The 25,058-nt window shown below is 41.7% G+C and overlaps 1 protein-coding gene across 1 annotated transcript in view; it reads left to right on the top strand.

The window, feature by feature from the left end:
- Positions 1 to 1,947: 1,947 nt before the first annotated feature.
- Positions 1,948 to 25,058, top strand: part of CUL5 (cullin 5) — a 93,847-nt gene continuing 70,736 nt past the window's right edge. The window contains 3 exon segments of the mRNA XM_026006786.2: positions 1,948 to 2,328; positions 2,331 to 2,357; positions 23,472 to 23,581. Coding sequence (XP_025862571.1) covers positions 2,101 to 2,328; positions 2,331 to 2,357; positions 23,472 to 23,581 — 365 coding nt within the window. The 5' untranslated portion in view covers positions 1,948 to 2,100.

Genomic DNA, 25,058 nt, shown 5'->3' with positions numbered 1-25,058 from the left:
GAGAGACACACACACAGAGAGGAAAGGACACAGGCAGAGGGAGAAGCAGGCCACAGGAGCCTGATGTGGGACTCGATCCCAGGACTCTGGGATCACGCCCTGAGTCAAAGGCTGAGGTCAACTGCTGAGCCACCCAGGTGCCCTTAATGCAGGATTTAAGTAATTTCTCTGCACCCAAACTGGGATTCGAATTCACAACCCTAAAATCAAGAGTCACACACTCCACCAACTGAGCCAGCTAGACACCCCCAATTAAGTAATATTTGATGTAACTATACTTAACATCCAGCTCCTTTATTAGACAATAAGCTTCAAGATGGCATGGGTCTTCTCTGCCCATTTAAATCCTGTATTTTGGTGCCTAGTACTTAACAGGCAGCCCAACAAGTATGAAATACTTAATTGGAGTCTTAGGCAATGTCAGCCATTAATTAACACAATTACTTTATCAGCCTGCCATCTTACTGATGCATCAGGTTGATTATAATGTTATCAATTTACACCTTAAATTGCACAGTGGAGTTGGCTTAGGGTTGAAGATAAAACCCAGTTTCCCTGGCAAAGATAACTGAGTACATAGTTTATTGTGGACTAGGCCTTTTCTCTGACCCAGCTGTGTGACCTTGGCCAGATCACTGTACCAGTCAGGTCACCTCTACAAGCCCTCCCTTATCATTCTGCCAGGACATCCCAGGCCCGGTGGATTTGAGTCCTTGTTCTATTACCCTGTCATGGTTGAATCACGCCTAGATCACTCTAAGAAGTCATTTGCAGAGTGAGGACACCTAGGTGGCACGATCATGTGTTATGTAAGGAGATACTGGGGAAGCTTCCTACATGACCCTTCTGCTTCTATTTACGATTTACAGGGTAGAGAAAGTTTGATCCTGCCATTCCTCTGCTCGGAAGCCTGCAGTATAGCCTATCTCACCCAGAACCAAGCTTACTTATGGGGGGGTCCACCAAGCCCTGAATGATCTGCTCTCCTCTCTCTGCCTCCACACACCAACCTTCTCATTGTTCTTCCCACACTCTGGGCAACCTGCCAACCCACCATCCCCTGTCTGGAATGCTCCTGCACACAGGGCCTGGCCTTGCCCCTCTCCTCCTTCAGGTTTTTGCTCAAAATGCCATCTTCCCAGGGAGGCCTGCTTGGGTCTCTCTCTGCAACGTTGCAAACTTCATGCCTCTTCCTGGCTGCATTTTGCTCCATAGATCTTATTATTTTTTTCCCCTAAAATATTATGAATGTAGGAAGGAATATTGTTTGTAAACATGTATGGTATAAAAACCAGGGACACTGTATGTAGGTTCTACTTTGAGTTATATTCTCTTCCCCGAACCAGTGGTTCCTGGTCTAAAAGGCCAAAGCTTGGGGTTTTATGGTGAGTACCTTCTAGGATCATGTGCCTTTAGGAAATCCAACATTAATACTCAGTGCCTGAACAACCCTGCATGGATATTTTCAGCGCCAGGCACTCTGGGTTGGAAATATTAATAGTTGTCACTTCTGCGCGTGCAGTGACTCATTCAGTCATTCAGCAAACATCTATTGGACGCCTTCGATGTGCCAGTTCCTACTGACCCAGCTGCCGAACCCAAGCCGAGCGAGCTGTCACGGGCGTCTCCTCTGCACACCCGCTCCCTGTACACCCGGGGTCCGGGCCTCGGGTGGGGGTGGCGGCGCCCCCTGCACACCGGCTCGCTGCACACGCAGGGTCCACACCTCGGGTCGGGGTGGCGGCGCCCCCTGCACGCGCGGGGCCCGGGCCCGGGGTGGGGGTAGCGGTCCGGGGCGCAGGGAAGCTCTCCGGTCCCGCCAGCAGGGGGGGCGCTGCCGCCCGCCCGCCGCGGCGGCCCGGCTCCTAGGCTCGCTCCCGAGCGCGCCCCCGCCCTCCGCGTCACGTGACGCTGCCGCGGAACCCGAGCCGCCGGGCCTAAGCCGAGCTAAATTCGTTGCGGGTGGCCGCCGCGGGTGGAACCACAAAGGCTAATCCGAAGGATCGGGGGTGCTCGCGGCGTCGATGCTTCCTCGTGCAAGTCAGGTCGGCTCCTGCTGCCTCCTCCCCACTCGCCGCTGCCGACTCCCCGGGCGTTTGCATGAGCTCTTTGGCGTGGGCAAGCCCCGGTGACCATGTAGGGGGACGAGCGAGGCCGCTCCAGTGCCCGGGACGAGGTCAGCGCTGTGGGCACGCCCCCGCGGCGCCCCGTGCACCCCCCGTGCCGGCCCGCGGGCCGCTCGGCCCTGCTGGGCAGCCGGGCCTCCGCCTGGGGCCTGGCCCCGAGCGCCACGAAATCTCGCGCCGTCTCGCGAGAGGCGAAGTTGAAGGAACATGGCGACGTCGAATCTGTTAAAGGTAAGACCCTCCGGCCAGCCCGGGTCGGACTCCGCGGCCGCCGGCGTTGGCTCTCCGGCGGAGGCTCGGTTCGGGCTCGGCGGCCAAGGGTGGGAGGGCTCGGGGGTTGTCCGCCGCGGGGGAGGTCGGGGACGTGGCCGCCGGCGGCCAGAACGCGGGTCTGTGGCCTTGGGGCCGGGAGGCTCGGACGGTCCGTCCCGCCGGCCGGCGCGGGGAGGGCAGGGGCGGCCGGGGGCCGGGGGCCGGGGCCGGGGCCGTGAGGGCAGGGGCGGGGCGGGCAGGGGCAGGGGCAGGGGCAGGGGCCCCGGAGCCGGGAGGGCAGGACCCCGGCCGAGGGCAGGGGCCCCGGCGCAGGGAGGGCAGGGGCAGGGGCCGGGGCCGGGGCCGAGCCCGAGCCCGGGCCTGGGAGCCGCTGTGGCCCCGGTGCAGGGTGGGCAGAGGCCCGGGAGCCACTGTGGCCCCGACGCGAGTAGATGCTGGGCGCTCGCCCGCTGGGCCGCAGCTCTCCGCGGGCTCCGCTTGGTCTTGCGGCGAGTCCCAGGCGAACGAACCGGAAACCCGAGAAGCTGCTGCCCAGGGGGTCTCGGCCTCGCCTGGCGCCCGCCTCCCCAGTGCCTGTGGGCCTCGTCCGGGGCGCACGGAATTCCGGGGCGCGCAGCTCGCGGTGCCTTCCCCGGCGCTCGCGCCCTCCCGCTGTGCTCGCTGTGCTTCCCTCGTGGCTCCCAAGCCTGAGTTCCTATTTCTTCTGTTTGTCCCCGCACGCAGCCCGAGGGCAGCACACCGCCCGGTGACTGCGGGGGAGGCGCTCCCAGTCTTTCGGAGCTCCGCACCGTTACCGGATCAAAGGCCAGGGTTCAAGTTAGTTTTGTGTCAGTGGGGTGGCCCCGGAGATGGAGGCCCAGGGGCGCAGACTCCCGACCCTCAGAAAGCCGGGAGGGGAATAGGAACGCAGGGCACATGCACAACAGAAAGAAATGGAAAATACAGAGAAGTAGGCTGGAACCTCACGTAGGACTCCTTTCCGCCACCGGTAATTGCCTAACTTATGGGACTGTTCTATGAAAAGTAGACCGAATCTTACTAATTTAAGAGGCAGTCTGTCTTCTTTCAAAAGGAGGAGGGGCTTAGAACGAAACTCTATCTGCCACTTAGAAGCTGTGTGACTTTGGGCAAGTTTCTTAACTTCTCTGTGCCTAGGTTTCCGTAGCAGTAAAATGGCACCATCAATAGCACCTATTTCACGAGCATTGTTAAGATCGATGTTAATGTATGTAAAATGCTTAAAACAGGGACTGGCACCGAATTAGTACACAGTACCCGTAAATAACCAGAATTACTACCGCGGATGCTTCTCTGAGAAAACGAATTTAGAACAGGATAGCAAAGTTCTAATAGATTCAGAAAGAAAACTTGTTTACTTTCTAAAGACTCCTGTTAGAGCTTCTCAGATGTTTACATAAGCAGTAGCTAATGTTATTCATTGAAGCGTTTGAAAAGTAATTGGGTTCCTGATTCTTTGTGATTTTTTTTTTTTCTTTCTTTGACTTGATTACTTGGATGTAAAGCAAGATCTTTTTCCCTCAAAAATTCTGTCTCAGGAAGGAGCAAGTCACTGTATTGTACTCCATACGAAGCCTTACAAAGGATTGTTTGGAGAAGGTGCACATCTGAAGCTACTTGGGTGAACACTAGTGAGTGCTTACCTCGTGGAGATTATGAATATACATAGCCAACACACATCTATAGAATGAAAGAAACCACTCAAGTGTATAGAAAATGAGCACTTAGGACTTAGGTTAAAAAGTTCACAACGGAAAAAGAAAAAGTTCACAAGGATTCAAAAAGTTCTGTAACTCAGACAAATTTTATAAATTAAAGGAAGGTGATAATGCTTTGAAAAAAACAGGTAAACGATTCATTCACTCTAGTGAGCATGAAGACAGATGCCATAGATACACTGGAAAATTTTCGATGGAATTGTTTTATGAGGTGTTGAAAAGGGAGAGAAAGAATTTCTGAATCTTATTTTACATAGTATGTGATTTTAAATACGTGTAAGTAACATCCTATAATGGACATTAATCAAAAGACATTTGATTTTTCTATCAGTACCATCAAAAGCTTACATGTTGAAGATGGCCAGTAAAACTTTTTTTCTTTTTTCTTTCAATATTGGGAATAGGGAGGGGGTTGTCTCATTCATACTTAAAGAAGTAGCTAATTAAAAAGTGGAAAGTTTGTCTTGGAGAAATGCAATGAGACCCTACCAGGACAGACCCATAACATAACTCATAGAATCACTTAAATTCAAGTCTGGGGACACCTTGATAAAGATAGAGCTGACAGGGATGCGGCCAAATTAGCCTCATTTGCTTTTTTTTGATAGGACTCAGACTGGTTTGTATGAGAAATGCCTTAGACATTATGCAGTTAGGTTTCACAAGAGTATATTTGACAGAATTATCATGTCTTGTGGTCAAAATAGAGAAACGTGGGCTAGATGAGAATATAGTTAGAACTGGATTAATTATCATGAACAGCTGTACCTGAAGAAAAAGTGATAAATCATCAACCCTGAAGGGAGGCCTTTAATATCCTGCTGAAAAATAAGTTTTCTTCCTACTTGCCAGTAACTTGGGTGGAGTTAAGATTATTGAGTTTGTGGATGACAGTTTGGAAGGATAGCTTAAATATGTTACGAAAGATAACAAGATTCAGAATTTTGATAGGAAACTTACAAGTCAGAGAGCAAAGCAATAAAAACCACTTTTTAAATATTGGAATTTGATATAATAATGATTGTATTGTCTATATAAACCAGGTAGATTATGGCTGGATTCTGGAAATCTTTTGATTATATAAAGATTTGTGTTGTATATTTTGTTGTAAATAATGACCAATTGCTTGATCATTGAGGGGGTTTATATCTCCTAAATTTTTCAATATGACTCCTTTAAGTTTGTTTTTAACATGTAATTCTGTGTCCTTTGTTTTACAGTATCTAGGCCTATGTGCTCTTTTCTTCATTTCTAGCTGAGTATCCTATTCCAAATATCCATTGTTTAAATCTTGTTTTGCTAGATTTCAACCCCCATTTACTTCTTAGCTTGTTGCCGTGCACAGTTCTGTGGATTGAGTGCCCTTCTTCACTCTGTGGTCAGTGCTACAGATTCTTCTGGTTCCCTTCAGTCTCCAGGTGCTTGCTGTGTTCTTCCTCCAGTGCTCTTCAGTCTCTACTCTCCCCAGAACCTGGCAGCAACATCTCTGTCCTTCTTCTCACTCCTGAGAGGTCAGAAAGTTCATACATCTCCTCATAGAAACCTGACCTGTGTGGCCTTGTTTTCTCTTGCCCTCGGTTCCCCTGGTTGTCTGGAAGGCAGCCCCCACTGCTGCCTGCGGAGTTCTTCACCTTCTGCCCCAATTTACTGTGTCTCTACCCTCCCCGTACCCCCAGATGCTCATGGTGAAGCAGGCTGCCAATCTCCAGAGCAGTGGCAACTTCCTGATTGCCAAATGAGATTTTTCTCCCATACCGTGATGACCATCTCCACCTCCCTTTTGATTTTTTATGAGATTCTCTCCGTCATGTCCTATCTCTCAGATCACTGGTGTTTTCACTGACCTCCCTCCTCTCCTCCCCAGTGTGATTGTTTCTCAGGAGTTAATCTTCAGCCCTATTCTATCTTTGTACTTCTGTTTCTGGGGCAGTCCGAACTCCCATGATTTCACTATTTTTATCTCTTAACTCTAATCTGAGCTCTGGACCAAAACACAGTTCTGACCATATCACTTTCCTACTTGGATACCTTTGATAGTTCAAATTCTTTGATATCCTTCCAGTTGGGTCCTCTCCCTAATATCTCTCCATCTGTTTCCCCTACCCCCTCCTTTCTTCTTCCCCCTCTGTCCGCCTCTCACACACACCTGCCTCTACCTGACTGGGTCCTTGTTGGTTCACTAGTATACCACCATCTCAGTATTGGTCTGTTAAAATCCATTTCATCATTAAGACCATTAGCCCAAATTCCTCTCTTCTTAGTTCTCTCATTTGAAATTGTTGCCTACTCTGCACAGGCATAGCATTGCATCTCTTTCTTTTGCTTTATGCCTTACATATTAGTTGCATAGTCTATTTACATGTCTAACCCCCCTTCAGGGTCGATTGCCCCATTTATTGCAGGGACTTTATTTTATTAATCTTTTGATGCCTTAAGCTTAGTTGTGGTGATCACTCATGGTAGGTGCTTCATAAGTGAGTGATAATTGCTTAAAAAGAGAAGTCTAGGGGATCCCTGGGTGGCTCAGTGGTTTGGTGCCTGCCTTTGGCCCAGGGCACGATCCTGGAGCCCCAGGATCGAGTCCCATGTCGGGCTCCCGGCATGGAGCCTGCTTCTCCCTCCTCCTGTGTCTCTGCCTGTCTCTCTCTCTATGTCTATCATAAATAAATGATAAATGATAAATCTCTTTTTTAAAAAAGAGAGAAGTCTAGTGACGTTTCTGTGCACTGTAGGTGCTTACTACCTGGTGTTAATTGGTTAAAAGGAGGAATTTCTGGTTCTGTTCCCTTGTAATTAGATCTAGAGAGAGGGAGAGAGAAGAGGATAGAAGTATCAAAACCAGTCCATTAGAGAATCCCAACTTGAAACTGAAATAGGAAGCATGCTGCTGTCTGTTCTCAGTGGAAACTTTATTTTTTGAGAGGGAAGAAAATGGAAATAATAAAGGAGAGATTCAGAGTCTCTCTAGAATTCATTATTAAAATGATTTCATTAGATACATCTTATTATTCACAATGAACAATACAAGGATGTGTAAAACCTCTGTCGTCTTTGGGAATTCACCATATACTAAAGGAGATTAAAAGGTGCTAATGATTTTCTCTAAGGCAAGAACTTAAGGAGTTTTAGCAAATGCTATGTGGTCCCTCACAGACTGAGGAAATCCTTTCTGGTGGAATGATCAAGCACTGGAGCTTGATTTTGAAGACTGGGTAGACTTGTAGGTGGTGATTAGGGTAGATTTCAGTGGGAATAGAGAGATTAGTTTGGCTGTGCTGGAAGCAGGACTGCCTGCTTCTTGTGAACGGTGTTTCTTGAAGTTGTCGGAGTACAGTGACCCAGAATATGGGAAACACTAGGAGACAAGAGTACAAGGGAAAGTCATGTGCTGTGAAAGGTCTTCAATACCAGGCAAAGAAGTTTGAAATAAAGTTCTGTAGATGGTGAGGAATATTTGAAAAATATGTGAGCAGAGATACTGTCAAGCCCTCAATTTATTCTCGACTCTATACATAAAACTTGTTACTCAGCATTACTTTTTTTTTTTTTTTTCTCAGCATTACTTTTATGTGTATTCAAAATCTGACTTGTGAGGTGGTCATGAATGAGGGGCATTTGTGCCAAAGACCCCATATTCATTGAAACCTTAATGGGAATCAGTAAATCTCTGGCAAATAAATTCATTCAGTAAGTATTTAGCATTTTCTAATTCCAGCTGGTGATTTAGGCAAATTCTTGCCTTATATAGCTTATATTTCTGTTGGAGAGAGAGACAAAAATCATATAAGCCAATAAATAGGTCATATACGCAATAAAGAAAAACTGTTGGAGTCAGGGTAGAGAGAGATGGGTGTTATTTTTGATGGGCTAATCAGGGAAGGCCTCTGAGGAGATGACCTTGGACTTGAGACGTGAATGAAGCAAGGGCACAAACCATGAACATATTTAGGAGAAGATCTGCAGGTGGAGGAAACAGGAACCGCCAGCGTAAAGGCACTGAGTCTGGAACATGCTTGGCAAGGAACTATATGGATGTGATTACTGAGAGGTAAATGTTGTCAGTGAAGGGTTAAGATACACAACTGCATGATTCTTTTTAATTTCTTTTCGAACATAAGTGAGATTTAGAACCTAACTTGTCAGTTTTCATTGAGTTCAGGGAAATTGCCCTTCTGAATGGGCATGTAAGAGGCACATGGTCCCTCAGGCCACCTCCCCTCATTCCTGTTCTGTCCTTGAGACATGGTTACATTTGACATGGCCTAGGGAGACAAGGAATCCAAGCTTATAGGTGTTGGTGAACTAAATTAGTTATTATAAATCTGTGATAAATGTAAACGTGAGCATCGTTCATGTTCTGTGAAAATAAGTGGACAATGCCATAATCTGGAGGTGATGTATATTACTGCTATAGACAGAACCTGACAGTACATTTTATTTATTTATTTATTTATTTATTTATTTATTTATTTAATAAAGATTTTATTTATTTATTCATGAGAGACACATACACACACACACAGAGAGGGGCAGAGACAAAGGCAGAGGGAGAAGCAGGCTCCATGCTTCTTCTGGAGCCCGACGTGGGACTCTATCCCAGGGAGCCCGACGTGGGACTCTATCCCAGGTCTCCAGGATCACACCCTGGGCTGAAGGCGGCACTAAACTGCTGAGCCACCTGGGCTGCCCAGAACGTACAGTTTAGAAGAAACTTTGAAAGATCAGCCATTTATCAGTGGATTAGAAAAGGGAAATTTTATACTGCAGGTGATCTCAAGAGGACCCTAGACCTCCATCTGGTGGGCAGAGAAGGGTGGAGAAGACATACAGACAAAGGCAGGGGTTTCTTGCTAGATATTTTGCTACGTGTCCTGGTGAACCCAGTTGTGACAGAAAGCCATCTGACTTGTGCTTTGGCATATAGTAGTAGATAGAGTAAAACTTGGTGCCTGATAGGCTCTGTAAGCAAGTGACAGCTCAGGTTAAAAAACATTGGTCACAATACCTGTAGTATTTCCAGATAATATCAGGGATATATGATCTTTGTTAATGGAGTTCATTCCACAAATACGTAGGCATTTATTCTGTGCTGGATACTATTCTAAATGTGATACAGTAGTGAATATGACAGACAAGGTCCCTAATCTTTGGAGCTTATATTCAAATGTGTAAATACTGACACATTTGGGCAGGTTTTGTAGAAACAAGCTATGATGGAAACAGTATAATCAAGAGTGTTCAGAAGATGGGGGCACTATTTTACTTACAATGAAATGATTTTTTTCCCCTAAATATCGCTTTCAGCTATGTTCTTTTGAATTTTCTTCCCTGCCACTTGATTACATTTCAACTCCATCTCTAATTTTCTGGTCTTTTAAAAAAGTTCTGTAAGTCTAAATTAAAATTTTCAATCTCAAAGTCAAATTAAATCTATATGCTTAAGCCCTTGGCTGCAGATCTGCAGAGAGGAATGGGGGAAAGACAGTTTTCTTAGTTTGGTTGAGGAGGGCCTTAGTGAGGTGACATTGACACTAGACCTCAATGATCTGCATTCTCTTCTAGGCAAAGGTCTTGAGGTGCTGTGGTGAGCTTGGCTTATTTGAGGAACACGTTTAAAAGGGTAGTATGGCTGGAACATAGCAAGAATTGCAAGGATTCAAAAAATGTTTGAGTTTTGTGGTTCTCTTGATTAATGGGGATTTCACAGGTGGTTTTAAAATCACGTAAGTGGGAGCATTAGTGGCTCATAGACCATATAGGAACCCACACATTCAAATAGCTTCTTGATTTACATGGAAGACCTAAAATACACAAACTGAATTCCTTTTGTAAAGTAATTAGAATGCCATCATTGGATATAATTCATAATAGGTTAGAAACCTCACAGAGGGAACAAATACAAATCTTAAATAACCTCCCTGTGTCACAGAATATTTGGGCATGAAAACATGCAAGTGATAAAAATAATTGCTACTTATTGTGTCCATGTCATTATTTCTTGTCTTTCCTCAGCTTGTCCTTTAACTTTTTTTGTACGTTTGTCATCATGAAGATGTTACAAGAACATGTACAGTAATATAACAATTCTTTGTTTTCTTCCAAATGCAACTTTTTTTTTTAGTTTTTTTTTTTTTTTTTTTTTTTGTAATCTATACACCCAGTGTGGGGCTCAAACTCAAAGCCTGAGATCAAAAGTCACATGTCCCACTGACTGAGCCAGCCAGGCACCTCCAAATGCAACATTTGACATCGTTATAAGTTGTTGTTATGTGATTGCTTCTATAGTTTTGGTATGTTTTGTCTTATATGTTATATAGGGATTTCTGGACATTTCAGGGCAAATCAATAGGTCATCGTTTGTGTTATTTTGTTGTAAAGTAAGTAATTTAAAAATCTATTTTAGTACATTTCACAAGCTAGTAGACTTCTGTTTTTGTTGACTTCTGTGTGTTCAGGCATTACTATTAGCATGGTACCAGATTTTATGTGTGCACACAATTATGTACCTGCCTTTTTCTTGGGATTAAATAAAATGGAATTATTGCAGATGAACTCATTGTTTGAAAAACCACTCTTGGGGCAGCCCCAGTGGCGCAGCGGTTTAGCGCCGCCTGCAGCCCAGGGCCTGATCCTGGAGACCTTGGATCGAGTCCCACGTCAGGCTCTCTGTATGATGCCTGCTTCTCCTTCTGCCTGTGTCTCTGCCTCTCTCTCTCTCTGTCTCTATGAATAAATAAATAAAATCTTAAAAAAAAAAAAAAAAAAGAAAAGAAAAACCACTCTTGATTTTCAATAGGAAATGCACAGAACTTTTAAAATAACATTCGGGCAGCCCTGGTGGCGCAGCGGTTTAGCGCCGCCTGCAGCCTGGGGACCCTGGATCGAGTACCACATCGGGCTCTCTGCATGGGGCCTGCTTCTCCCTCTGCCTGTTCCTCTGCCTCCCTCTCTCTCTCTCTGTGTGTCTCTATGAATAAATAAATAAATAATTAAAAAAATAAAATAACATATTCTAGAAAGATCTATATAGCATTTCTCTTTACTGCCCTATAAAATCTTCCCAACCCTGAACACATTACACAAAATTAAACTTTTTTTTTTTAAGATTTTATTTATTTGACAGAGAGAGAGAGAGCGCACACACATGGGTGTTGTCAGAGGGGGAGGGAGAAGCAGACTCCCAATGTGGGGCTCCATCCCAGAACCCTGAGATCATGACCTGAGTCGAAGGCAGACGCTTAACTGACTGAGCCACCGAGGCACCCCCCCAAAATTAAACGTTTCATCTGTAATTTGCTTTTTTCCTAAAACATGCTTGTTTTTCTTTGAAACAATCACTGTGGCTGTAGAAGAGATTGTAGGATTTGACCACCAATTTGCTTTAGAACTGATTATTCCATTAGGGAATACTTTTTAGATACAGCTGAATGTATTTTACCTGGTTCTCGGTAACCAACATGTAATATGAAGAGATCTTGATTTCTTTGTATTGATTAGAATATGAAAGGGAGCTAAGCCTTTTTTTTCACCTATTTTTCTTTCTTTCCTTTTTTTTCCCTTACTGTTTTATCCTATCTCTCCTTGTTTCTGAGAAACTTGACAGTGATTTTTTTTTTTTCCCTTCAGCTTTGGGGGGAGACATTAAGTAAAGAACAATTTAGTAGTAAGTATACTTTTATTATTTAAAATAAAGAGGAACAGGGAACAAAGGGAAAAAGAAATGCAGACCAGGAGTTGGAACTTCAGCATTTGCTTTTATTGGACAATACATCCCAAATTGAACTTAGGTACTACTTCCAAACTGTTCAACTCAAATGCATTCCTCTGCCGGCATTTCTTCTATGGTCAGTGCCCTTTCAGCTACTCAGTCAAGTAAGAAAACTGAGAGCTGTGTTGCATTACCCAATAGGCAGAGAAAAACCCACATGTTTACGGTACCCTACTCCCCTTAAAAAAATGAGAAAAAAAGACAACCTGTGTGTGGTTATATGTGATTTTAAAAAATTTTTATTATTATTATTTTTAAAATCTTTAAAATTTTAAAATTTTTATTTTAAAAATCTTTATTTATGATTTTTAAAATTTTTATTATTTTTTAAAGATTTTATTTACCCATGAGAGAGAGAGAGAGAGAGAGAGGCAGAGACACGGGCAGAGGGAAAAGCAGGCTCCATGCAGGGAGCCTGACAGACTCCATCCCAAGTCTCAAGGATCATGCCCTGGGCCAAAGGCGGCACTAAACCGCTGAGCCACCCAGGCTGCCCTCTAATCTATATTTTAGAATTTAGTATCCTTTGTATTTTGAATTACATTGGGGAGTACCAGTAAGGGAGCTCTACTGATAAGTAATTTGAGAGCCTAGTGCCTTAATACTGCTCTTGTTGAGTCATTTTCAACTTTTTCTCTCATTCCTACATCTAACTACCACCAAATCCTGATACTGTAGGAGAATTAGAAGCAAAGTAGTTAGGGTAAGAGTCCTAATGTAGTAATGATAGCCAGCACTTAATATCACATTTAATTATTTCATCCACATTTCTCAACATTTTATGTTTTACTAAATTCTGTGACAAACCTTGCACATAGATAGCTTTTTTAAATCCATTGAAGCACAGAGGGTATAAGTAACTTACTCAGGGTCACACAGTTGGTAAATGGCGAAGTCATAATTCTTTTCTTTCAAAATTGCTTCATGAACATCTCACCAGTAGCACCTTGCCTCCGTGTAGGGCTTCATCGTGTAATTGCTTGTATCGACTGTTGTGGAGGCTTTTTGCTAGACTCCGTTTCAGTTTTTCCTCAATGATTTTATAGCTGATCATTTAAGATTAAGTGTAATTATGCCAATAGCCAATGGCTACATTTTCCCCCCATCCAAAGAGTTTTATTTTATGTGTTATAATCTGTCATTTATTTTGCTTAGATTAAATACTTTCTTACTTTCTGACACAAAAAGGTGTTCCAGGATCATCTCTGCCCCAACCTTGGAATTAACATTTTCTCTAAGGAACCTTTTCATGGAATATGGTATTGAGAAATCAAGATCTGGATGCTAGGTATGCTAATTGCTATTGGGGTGTTGCTTCTCCAAGGCCCTCCCATTGGGCTGAGCTAGGACACACATGTATACATATGTATGCGCACATACGCACTCGGAGCTAATTTCTTTCTTTCTTCTTTCTTTCTTTCTTTCTTTCTTTCTTTCTTTCTTTCTTTCTTTCATTTTTTAAGATTTTATTTATTTATTCATGAGAGACACAACAGAGATTGAGAAACAGAGGCAGAGACACAGGCAGAGGGAGAAGCAGGCTTCATGCAGGGAGCCTGATGTGGGACTTGATCCCGGGACTCCAGGATCACGCCCTGGGCTGAAGGCAGTGCTAAACCGCTGAGCCACCCGGGGATCCCCCTGGAGCTAATTTCTATATATTATCAAAATCAGTGAGTTCACCCCAGTCCTTCCAATTCCAGTAAACTCATTTCTATCCTTTTCTCTTTCCATATAAGTAACTTCCTTCTCTGACAATGAGAAATCTCATCACTATGAGATTCATCCTTCCTGAATTATTCAGGAAGGAAGGAAAGAAGAGAGGAAGCTATTATAACATTTTTAATATGTATAGATGTAAAACTAGCTATAAATTCCTTGAACTCAGAATTCTTTGACAATTAAAATATAGTTACTAATTAAATACAACACTTAAAAACTCAGTAATGTTTAAATGAGCAACACTAGGTTGACAATTTTTTTTTTAGGTTGACAATTTTTAAAGCAGGATTTATTGAAATATGGCCTATATATATAGAAATGCCTATAAATCATAAATGTATAGCTGGATACATTTTTTTATAAAGCAAAATTCCCGTATAGTCAGCACTCATATCTAGAAATAGAATGTTAACAGTACCCTTGAAAGGCCCCTCTCTCTTGCCTTGTCCTAATCTCTAAATTGCAACCCCCTCCCCAGGGTAATCACTTTGCTGACTTCTAAGTAACTGTAGATGTGCTTTGTATATGAATTAGTGTGCACTCTTGTGACTTTTTTGCTCACCATTATGTGTGTGAGATTCCTCTATATTACTACATGTTAAACTTTTGTTGCTGTGTAGTATGCCCCTATTATGAATATTTCACATTTTATCCATCCTGTTGTTGATGGACATTTGAGTTTATATTTTTTTTACTATTGAGTATAGAGATATGATGTATAGGTCTTTGGTATATATATGTATGTGGCTCATTTGGAAGTATACCCAGAAGTGAAATTGTGCCTCACATATTACACATGTTTAGCTTTTATAGATATTGCTACATAGTTTCCTAAAATAGTTGTACTAGTTTACACTCAGCAAAAGGATGAGAGTTCTGATTTCTCTAAATTTTCTTTATACTTGGTATTGTCCTTCTTCTCTATTTGAGCCTTTTTGGTGGTATGTTGTGATAGTTCATTGTGGCTTTAATATGTATTTCTCTGATGATTAATGATATGTGCTTTTTCATATAGTTATTGGCCGTTTAGATACTGGCTCTGTGGAAGGTCTGTTCTAGTGTTGTGCCAGGGGACGGGATTGGATTATTTTTCCTTTCTTACTGATTTTTAGGAATTTTTACGTGTTTTGGATAAGAGCCTTTCTTGGATATATGTATTAGAAATAGCTACTTCTTCTCTGTGTGTAGCTTTTTCACTTCCTTAATGGTATCTTTTCAGGAACAAAAGTTTTTATTTTTAATATTGTACAGTTTATCAAAAGTTTTCTTTATGGTTAGTGATTGGTTATAAGGTCATACAAACAATCCAGACTCTACTTATATTAGCATCTTATTTAATTTTTGAAAACAAAATTAAGAATTTATTGTTATAGGTTTGAGCCTCAAAAATATATCCTCCTTCCAGGAGTCTGTTAACCACCATTTAAGAAAAAACTATATTAGAATGTGAGTTCCTTGAAGATCTTCCTTTGAAAATCCCAATGACTAGCATAATTCTTCAAGTACATGGGGCACTCAAGATATTTGTTGAATGAATAAATGAATGATGAAGAAGCCCCCCAAATAAGTTCAGACTCACAGTACTGTTACTTTTTTTTCCCCTTAAAATTAGTTGTTTATGTTTCTAAAAATTGGGGGCACTATCAGAATTTGTTTAAAAATTCTTTTCTCTATAAAAAAACTAAACATTTTAAAGGGAAGTGTAGTTTGAAATTTCTCATTTCCCTGGAAAAAGATATTTAGCTTTTTTGAAGAAGTGTTCTCTCCTGCACCATATTTAAAGATAAATATGTCTTTTATGTAGTGGTGTTTCTGCCTTGTGGCTTTTAGATAATTGCCACTGATTTTTTATAATCATAGATTTTTTCCTGCACTTTTATTTCTTTTCTTTTTTTATTATTTTTTAAAGATTTTATTTATTTATTCATGAGAGAGACCAGAGAGAGGCAGAGATACAGGCAGACAGAGGAGCAAGGTCCCTGTGGGGGAGCCTGATGTGGGATTCAATCCCAGGACCCTGGGATCACACCTGAGCCCAAGACAGTTACTCTATTACTGAGCCACAGGTGCCCTTGCAATTTTTGTTGTTGTTAATGAAATTAAGTCCACAGTTGGATTCTGGCCCATAGGTTGTAAGGCCTTCTCTTACTCTTCAGGAAAGATCCAAGGAGTAGTTAAGAATAAGGCTCTAGCAGGGGCACCTGGCTGACTCATGCAGAAGAGCATGCTATTCTTGATCACTGGGTCATGGGTTCAAGCCCCATGTTGGGTGTACAGATTACTTTAAAAAAATCATAAAACCTTAAAAAGATGGGGCTCTAAAGAACTAAACTGCTCGGATTTGAACCCCTACTCTGCCACTTAATGTCTATAACCTAATCTCAGGGTGTAGTGTACAGAATTTTTAATCTATAAAGTGAGAATAATAGAATCACCAAATACAAAGGGTAGTTATAAAGATTAAATTAATTAATACTTGTGAATATTTAAAATAGTACCTGACACATAATTAGTAGTCAGATATTATAAAGTAAAATGATCAAAGTGATGGAATGAGTTACATTGAAGTTTATACTGAAGTTAAATAAAAGAAGTTATAAATAGCTGAGCTGAAATTTATTTACAGTTAATAGATATTCAAACTACTCATCAAAATGTAAAGGAAGCTATTTAGAGATAAGCAAAAGGAAATCCTTTTATATTACAGTTATTACATTTTTAAAAAATATTTTATTTATTCATGAGAGACAGAGGCAGAGGGAGAAGTAGGCTCCCTGTGGGGAGCCCAATGTGGACTTGATCGCAGGACCCCAGGATCACAGCCCGAGTGGAAGGTAGACATTCAACCTCTGAGCCACCCAGGTGCCCCACAGTTACCATTTAAAAAATTTGTTGACTAACCCCAGATAAGCTAAATGCCATATATTTGCAAAGACAGAAATAGTACAAAATATTGTAAGGGAATGATTAAACAAAAACAATAAAAATAAGAAGTTTTTAAAAATTTCACCCTTCTATAACATCAGTGTCAGGCAGCCTACTTTGATTACCCCTTCCTATCTTTTTGACTCACATTAATGTTCTTAATCCAGAAATCTAGCTCCACTAGGGCCTCTAATTCATTGATTCTACCTCCTTATTCAGTGTTTTAGATCTGTGAGTTTATTTTTTTAAATATTTTATTTATTTATTCATGAGAGAGACAGAGACATAGGCAGAGGGAGAAGCAGGTTCCTTGTAAGGAGCCTGATGTGGGACTTGATCCCTAGACCTCGGGATCATGCCCTGAATGGAAGGCAGATGCTCAACCACCCAGGTGCCCCAGATCTGTGAGTTTGTTTTTTATCAAATTAGGAAACATTTTGGCTTTTATTTCTTCAGATATCCTCTCCCCCTCACCCCCCCCCCCCCCGCCCCCCCAAGACTCTGGTTATCTGTAAGTTAGGTCATTTGATGTTGTTCCACAGCTCCCTGATACTCATTTTTAGAAATCGTTTGTTTCTAGGATGTTCATGCTTTCCTCTATTTTCTTGAACATGTGAAATATACAGTAGCTGGTTTAATGTTATACTCTACTAAAACTATCATTCATGTCATTTCTGGGTCAGTTTCTGTTGATGGGTTTTTCTCTTGATGATGGGTTCTATTTTCCTTCTTTGCCTACTTGGTAATTTTTGATTAGATGTTAGACATTGTGCGTTTTATTTTTGGGGGCCTGACTTTTTCAAATATCCTTTAAATATTTCTGGGTTTGGCTTTGACACAATTAAGTTACTTGGAATCAGCTTGATCTTTTTGAAGCTTATTACTTTTGAGTTTTGTTAGAGTGGGTCTGGAACAACATTCACATAGGAGTACTTTGGCTCCACTATAGTTGGAGTGCCTTTCTGAGGACTCTCCCTAATGTTAAGGAGCATTTCTACTCTGGCTGAGAGGGATGCAAACTATTATGAGCCCTGCTGATTGTTTTCTGATGGACCTTTCTCCAGTCTCTGATAGTTTTCTTATATGCCTGTGCAAGTCAGAATTCAGTCAAGGGCTCAGAGGGACCTCTCTGTATATTTCCTGAACTCCCTTTCTTGTACAGCTCTTTTTTCTGTCTGCACCACAAAGTTTTTTCACCTTGCCCTCTCCAAACTCTGGCTCCTGAATGAAACTTCCAGGCTGTTTGGATTCTCTTGCCTGTGCTGAGGCTTGGAAACTCTCTAGGTAGTATGTTGGGCATTTGCAAGGCTCAACTACAGTGGTTTTCTCAGGAAGTACTGTCTTGTACTCCCCTTTGGGTCTCTAGTTGTTGAGGAAGAAGGGGAAGTCTGGCTGTTGTTATTCCATCATGGTTGGAAGTCAGAGTCTCTGTTGCTTACCATCCTGGTGTCCTCTCCCCCAGTGTTACCAGCACTTATTCTCTGTCCAGTCATTGTAATCACTCCCTTGAATACACTTTGACTTCCTTGCTCCTCTCTAATTTCATTGCGAAAACCATAACCCTAGTAAAATCATCTCTCCACCTTTCTGTGGTAGCACCTGTGTGAATGTTGGAGGCAAAAAAGATACATCGGTGCTATTTTCACTTTAAGTCCATGATCAGAGTCTATAAGTGAGCCCCAACACACGTCCATAGTCATTTATTCTACTTCCCTAGATATCTGTTTCGTATCTTTTTTCTCAGAATTCTGGCACCTCCCGCCCTGTCTTCCAAGGCTTTTTTCCTTTTTTTTTTTTTTTTTTTTACATCACTGAGAAATCAAAGCAATCAAAAATGAATTTTACAGGGTGGCACTTACATCATTATCATCTCCCCTCCTACCAACATCTACTCATGCCTGCTTTGCCTCCCCCTCTCAATGTGTGATCATTTCCTTCACCTGTGCACTATAGGCCCCTTTCCCTCTTGCCTACCCAAGGCAAATTAAATTTAAATTCTAATTCTCTAGCTGTTACCCTCCTGTTTTCCCACGTCGTCAATACTATGTCCAGGAATATGCTCATCAGTATGAAAACCTGTTTTTATCCCATCTTAAAAAATTTTTTTGACTCCCTCTCCCCTCCTCAGCTCCCGTGCCATTTCTGTGCTCTCTTTTACACCAAAACTGCCAAGAGTTGTCTGTACTCTTCCAGTTTTTTCTTTCTTTTTCTTAATTCCACTCCGGTCAGGCTTTTGTCCTTACTGCTCTATGAAAAGTGCTTTTATATGATTAATATGAAGTCTCTGACTTCCATATTGCTATTTCAGTAGTCCTCTTACATAATCTTTCAGGAGCATGAGCTGAGCTTGATCACTCACCCTTTCTTGATACACTGTATTCCCTTGGTTCTGGAATTCTGGAGTCTTGATTTACTTGCTATCTCTGTGGTTGCTACTTCTGTCTCTTTTCCTAGTTCTTCATGTTGGATGCCTCGGGCCTGGGTCATCTTCTCTCTTATGTTCACTGCCTTGGTCCAGTAACGAGTTTTAAAACCTATCTGTACTCCAGTGACTTCCATATTTTAATTTCCTGACTAGGCCTTTTTTTTAAGTTTTTGTAAAGTTACTTATGAAACTGCCTATTCGACATCTTCAAAGGGCTGTTTAGTAGATCTGTCAAATGTGACCCATCTGAAACCAAACACCAAGGCTTTCCTTCTTAGTCTGTTCTGTGTGCAGTGTTTTCCATTCCAGTTGATGATAATGCCATGCTTCTTGGACATGTCAGATGACAACTGAAACAATTCAGTAATGAGTTTGATGTCCTTGATTCCAGGGAAGATGATCCATGGGTTGAGGGAGTACAGTGTCTAACAACCTGTGGAGCACTCTTCCTGAAGGATTGGGGGCAAGGGCAAGTTTTATAGAATGCTAGAAGAGGCAGTACTGAAGCAGGGCCTGATTGATTAGAACATTGGCAACATATAAGGCAAGCAGGCCCTCTTCTAGAGTAAAATAAGCTAACTAAAACAGAGTTGGAGGATGGTGACTGTTGTTAGGTTTCCTTGGCAATGAGGTTTTCCCACAAGTGCAGGTAGACTTAAGTTTAGATTGGTGACATGGGCTGGGCTACTAAAGTGGACTTCATTTTGTGAGTCTTGATTGATGAGACGAAAGCCTTAGAGTCATATTTTACTCTGTTCTTTCATCCCAGATGCATTGGGAAATCCTACTTAGTGCCACTTTTAAAACAAAATGTAACTACTCACTACCGCCTTTGCTGCTATAGTGGTCCAAGTCACTGTCACTCTCACCTTGCCTCCTAAACTTACACTCAGCTTTAGCTTTTGCCCCTCATAATGTATTTTTAACATTGCAGTCAGGAAGTTTTTTAGATGTAAATCAGTCATGTCCCTGCCTGCTCAGAATCTTTTCTTTGTTCCTCATCTCACTTATAATAGAAGTGAATGTCTTTATAATAGCCTTCAAGGCCCTGCAAGATCCAAACCTCTTTTGCTTCCCTGACTTCATGTGCTTACTCTCTCGTCCATCCTTACTTTGCTCTACCTTGAATGCCTCAAGCATGCTTCTCCCTTAGGGTCTTTAGGGTGACTGCTTCCTCTGCCTGGAATACGCCTCCTTCAGGTATCCCTCGTGGCCAGCTCCCCACTGGCCTCCTTATAGCCCACTTGTATGTTTGAGAAGAAGAAAGCCTGCAAGGGGATTAGTTGGGCTGAAAGGAGTAAAGGTTAGAGGGGCAGGGATATGGCAGATGTTGAAATCCTCTTGGTGAAAAAGAGCCAGTGGTCAAGATAGTCTTAGATATACTAACAGTTGGTGAGTTCAGCCTGTTGTTACTCTTGAGTAAAAATGAAAGCAGAAGCGACTTTGTAGCAAATTAGTAGAGATGAGGGCTTCAGTTAGCCAGTGGAAGTGTTCACAAATCAGAGTTCATAATTTGAAAGACTCTTCACCTATTGAGAAGGCATACTCTTCTGTAGATAGTAGATTTGGTGTCCTGCTTAATTATGATTTAATGATATGCTCTTCTGTTTAACGGAAAATAGGCCAGAGAATTGCTTGAGTATCATTTTTTTGGCTATAAAAGATTAGTAGAAAACATTCAATTTCAATCCCTCTGTTAGTTCAGTATTAGGGGAAAATGTTTCTGAAGTTAATCTTGTATATTTCATCAAACAGAAGAACCCAAATGTGTTTCCTGTTATTTTGCCATCGCTAATAGGTTTCATAGTCTAACCAGTATTTAAGTTACCTCAAACACCTGTTTACTCCAGTCTTCTGTGCCTTTTTGATTTTTAATTGCAAGATTTATACGATGTTTAATTTTATGAATTGCCAAAATTGCTAATGGAAATAGACTTAGTTGACATTATAAAGTATCCTCTAATTAAGAGGATATATAATGATTTTCCATGTCATAGTCAAGAAAACATTCTATGGTTCTTTCATATTTGCATGCTCTTCCCTCAGGGGGAACAGTAGAAAAAGTGAATTCAGCCATAAAGTTAATACACAAATTTTATACCATAGTATTACAAATCTGACTCTGAATTTTTCCATAGCCAACACTTAAGAGCAAGGTTACTTACATGATTCACTGAAGTCTTTAAGGTAAAAACAAACTAGGTATTAAAGGGACAAAGATGGCTAATTCCAGTGTAAAATTTTGAGTTAATCTCACTTGTGGGTGCTTATTATAAGAATATTGTGATTAAAATAGGTACCTGGGGCAAGACAGTCTAGTAACTTTTAGGATCATCAGTGTTCATGGATATAGGATGTGAGTGCAGTCTGGCTGTGACGGCTGTCACTTCATTGATCAGCAGGGTTGATTTAGCTGATCTGGCTGCCTAGGCGGGTGTCCCCTCCTTCCCTCACCACTCCATATGTGTGCCTCCTGAAGCTGCACACTTGGTTGAAGAGGATGACCTGCCCCAATGGAGGAGGACCGTTCTTTGGTCAAGGGTATACAAGTAGCTGTACTTCCCTGTTAGAACCTCCAGACAAGCTCTCAGGGTCCATTTGTAGGAGAACATAGGGTAGTCAAGGTTCCAAGACTTCAGACACATTCAAATGCAGCCCTGCATGTGACCATTGCCTTCCTTAAGAAGTTTAAAAGAAAAAAAACTGTCCATGGATGTAAGAAGTATCACTTGATTTCACAAGAATTCAGTGTTAGTGCTTCTTAACCTGTTTTTGGTCATGGGCTCTCTAACATTTTTATATATTTTTATCATGAATTTGCTAAATATACTGATTGTAAACTCAAGAGATTCTGATCCAATAGGTCTCAGTTAAGTTTTAGAAGCTTATATGTGAAACTTCCACAGTTGGTGATACTGATGTAGCTTCTTGTTAGACCACATGTTTAGAGACCTCTTCTGGGTTATAGTTTTAGGGAGTTGGCAGAGTCCATGTAGTCAGTCTAGAACCTTAACTGATACAAGTGAGCAGCATCTGTAGCAACGTTATATAGTAAAAACAACGAGTTTCATAGGTGTGTTTGGAAATGTTTCAGAGACATGTTAGGAAATGAATGACTTGTGTGGAAATTTATTGGTGAAAGCTAGTGACATGGCCAGAGAAGTAATGACTGAACACATACTGTCTTTCTCTCTTTTTATAAATGTGAAGAGTTGATGACACTTTTTTCTTAATATTCAACCACTTCACATTCATGGGATAAACCATGTGTGATTATAAAATATCATTCTTTTGATATACTACTTGTTTAACTTGCTAATATTTGTTTAGGATTTTGGCACCTATGTCCTTATTGAATTTGTCTAGTTTCCATTTCTTGTGCTCTTCTCACCAGTCCAAACTGGTGAGAAGAGCACAAGAAATGGAAACTAGACAAAATTGGTGTCAGGGTTTTTGTTAGCATTAAAAAAAGGGAATGGATATTTTTCTGGTTTTGTGGTTTTCTCAGTTTTCAGAGTTTATATAGACTCTCAGTATACTTTTTGTGGGGAATTTAGGGCAACTATAAAATTAGAAGGCACAGTCTCCATACAGAAGAAAGACCACCCTCACTTGTGATACCAGCTACAAGCTAAGGGTTCCCAAAACCACCCTTAGGTTCAGTAATCCATTAAAAAGACTCCTAGATCTTAACACACTTATAGATCATTGTGACTTATTAGGAGAAAGGATACAGATTAAGATTTGCCAAAGAAAGAGACATACAGGGCAGAGTCTAGAACGGTTCCAAACAGTGCTTTTGTTGCCCTCTCCACTGTAGTCATATTGCATCTCTCTCTTGGCCTTAATGTGTGACAGAATGTATGGAATATTGCTAGCTAGGGGAGTTTACCCAGGGTGGAGGCCAAACTCACAACCCCAAGATCAAAAGTCATCTGCTTCACTTACTAAGCCAGCCAGATGGCCTTGTCCAGAGTTTTTATTGGGGCTTCATTATGTAGGCATGACTGGTGGATTGCTTGTGGATAATCTCCATTTTGGTTAACCCAAAACCACTTCCCAAAGTTACAGTGGTGTTTCTGGATTGGTCAGCTCCAACCCTAGGAACTTTATGGGTATGTCCAGTTCCCTTCCTGAATCACATTTGTAAGATTATCCAGTTTGACCCAAGGTTATGAGACAAACAACAACTTCTTATCAGACACACATTCCGAGAGTGCAGAGATTACCTACCAGAAGTCAAGGGCAAAGACCAGACCTTCTCCTTGGGCAAGGCCAAATTTTTTATACATTTGTACAATTAATTTTTGTTTTTATGGTGTCTTGCTATGATTTCTTGAAACCAAATTAAGTGTATAGGGATTTCATTACAGAAAACTGTTTTAAATTTTGAAACTTGCATTTCTCTAGTTAGCTCTTAAAAGATAAAAATAACGGACACTTTTGATTTAACTGCATTGAAATTAAACTACTTATCTTTTTTTTTTTTCTTTAAGAATAAAGGTTCACTTCAATTTGAAGACAAATGGGATTTCATGCGCCCGATTGTTTTGAAGCTTTTACGCCAGGAATCTGTTACAAAACAGCAGTGGTTTGATCTGTTTTCGTAAGTAATCCATTAACTCTTTTTTGCTAACATAAAAGAAATTTTGGTGGTGCATTTCTATATCCAAATGGAATGCTGACTCTGGACTGTTTACCTGTTTACAATTATTACTAGTCCAAGGCCTCTTCTACATTCAGTGATTTGTTAGAGGGATTCCGTCACACTCAGAGCTGTGGTTTATTACAGCAAAAGGATACAAAGCAAAATCAGCAAAAAGGAATCCCACATGAGATAAAAGTCTGGCGAAAAACAGGCTTCCCAGAGTACTTGTAGAATCATACAGGACACGGTTTCTCCTGCAATAGGATTGACAACAAATGTTATCTGTTAACTACCTGAGCAGCTATTGTAGGCTCAGTAACTAGAGTGTTTTTTTTGTTTTTTTTTTTTTTAAGATTTTATTTATTTATTCATGAGAAACACAGCAGAGAGAGAGAGAGGCAAAGACACGGGCATACGGAGAAGCAGGCTCCATGCAGGGAGTCTGATATGGGACTCGATCCTGGGACTCCAGGATCAGGCCCTTGGGCCAAAGGCAGGCGCTAAACTGAGCCACCCAGGGATCCCTCAAACATTTTTAAAGGGAGGTTTCTGTCACCTCCCACACCTTTTGTCCTGATCATTTATCTAGTGAGCAGCCTAGAAAAGATCTCATTTTTAGAGGCAGCTGTGTTTAACAACCAAATTGCTCTATTAAGGTATATGTACAAGGAGGGTGAGGTGAGGGTAGAATCAGGTTATTATTAATCCATTGTTGAAAAGTGAACACAAGTCAGTCACAGTGAGACATTGCTGTGAGGACGTCAAGAGGAGTGGGTCCTGTCCTCCCCCTGACAGCTTTTGGCAGTGACTGCGAGTTAGGAATGCAGTTAGTGTCTGCATTGGGTATAGAGAGTCAGTCAGCTGCTTGACTTCAGGTGTCTCCATCAGAGAATAGCTCTTTCCTGTAGCCAGAATCCATGATGTCTTCAGTTTATGGCTCTGCAAAGGGTGTCTGAAATCTGCAGCAGTCCTCACGTTAGCATCCTGTTCACTGAGCATATGCTTGCTTTAGTTCAGCACAGCTTATGTTGAGCTTGAAACAACCAGTAGCAGACAGTATCAAGTTTCAGCTCAGAATCAGATCCAGGCAATTACGATCTGTGAATTCAGGATTTGAAAAAAGAGAGCAACTTTTCTGCAGCAGCAAAGCCAACATGGCTACAGACACACAGTTATGTTCCAAGTGACAAGCAAGACTTTTCTTTCTTTCTTTTTTTTTTTTTTTTTTTTAATTTTTAAATTTATTTATGATAGTCACAGAGAGAGAGAGAGGCAGAGACACAGGCAGAGGGAGAAGCAGGCTCCATGCACCAGGAGCCCGATGTGGGATTCGATCCCAGGTCTCCAGGATCGCGCCCTGGGCCAAAAGCAGGTGCCAAACCGCTGCGCCACCCAGGGACCCCCAAGCAAGACTTTCTAAGCCCTTTTTATCTTA

The sequence above is a fragment of the Vulpes vulpes genome, chromosome 12, assembly GCF_048418805.1.
Source record: "Vulpes vulpes isolate BD-2025 chromosome 12, VulVul3, whole genome shotgun sequence".
Classification (NCBI taxonomy): domain Eukaryota; kingdom Metazoa; phylum Chordata; class Mammalia; order Carnivora; family Canidae; genus Vulpes; species Vulpes vulpes.
The sequence above is the reverse complement of the archived record's forward strand: the minus strand, read 5'-3'. Positions and strand labels throughout refer to the sequence as shown.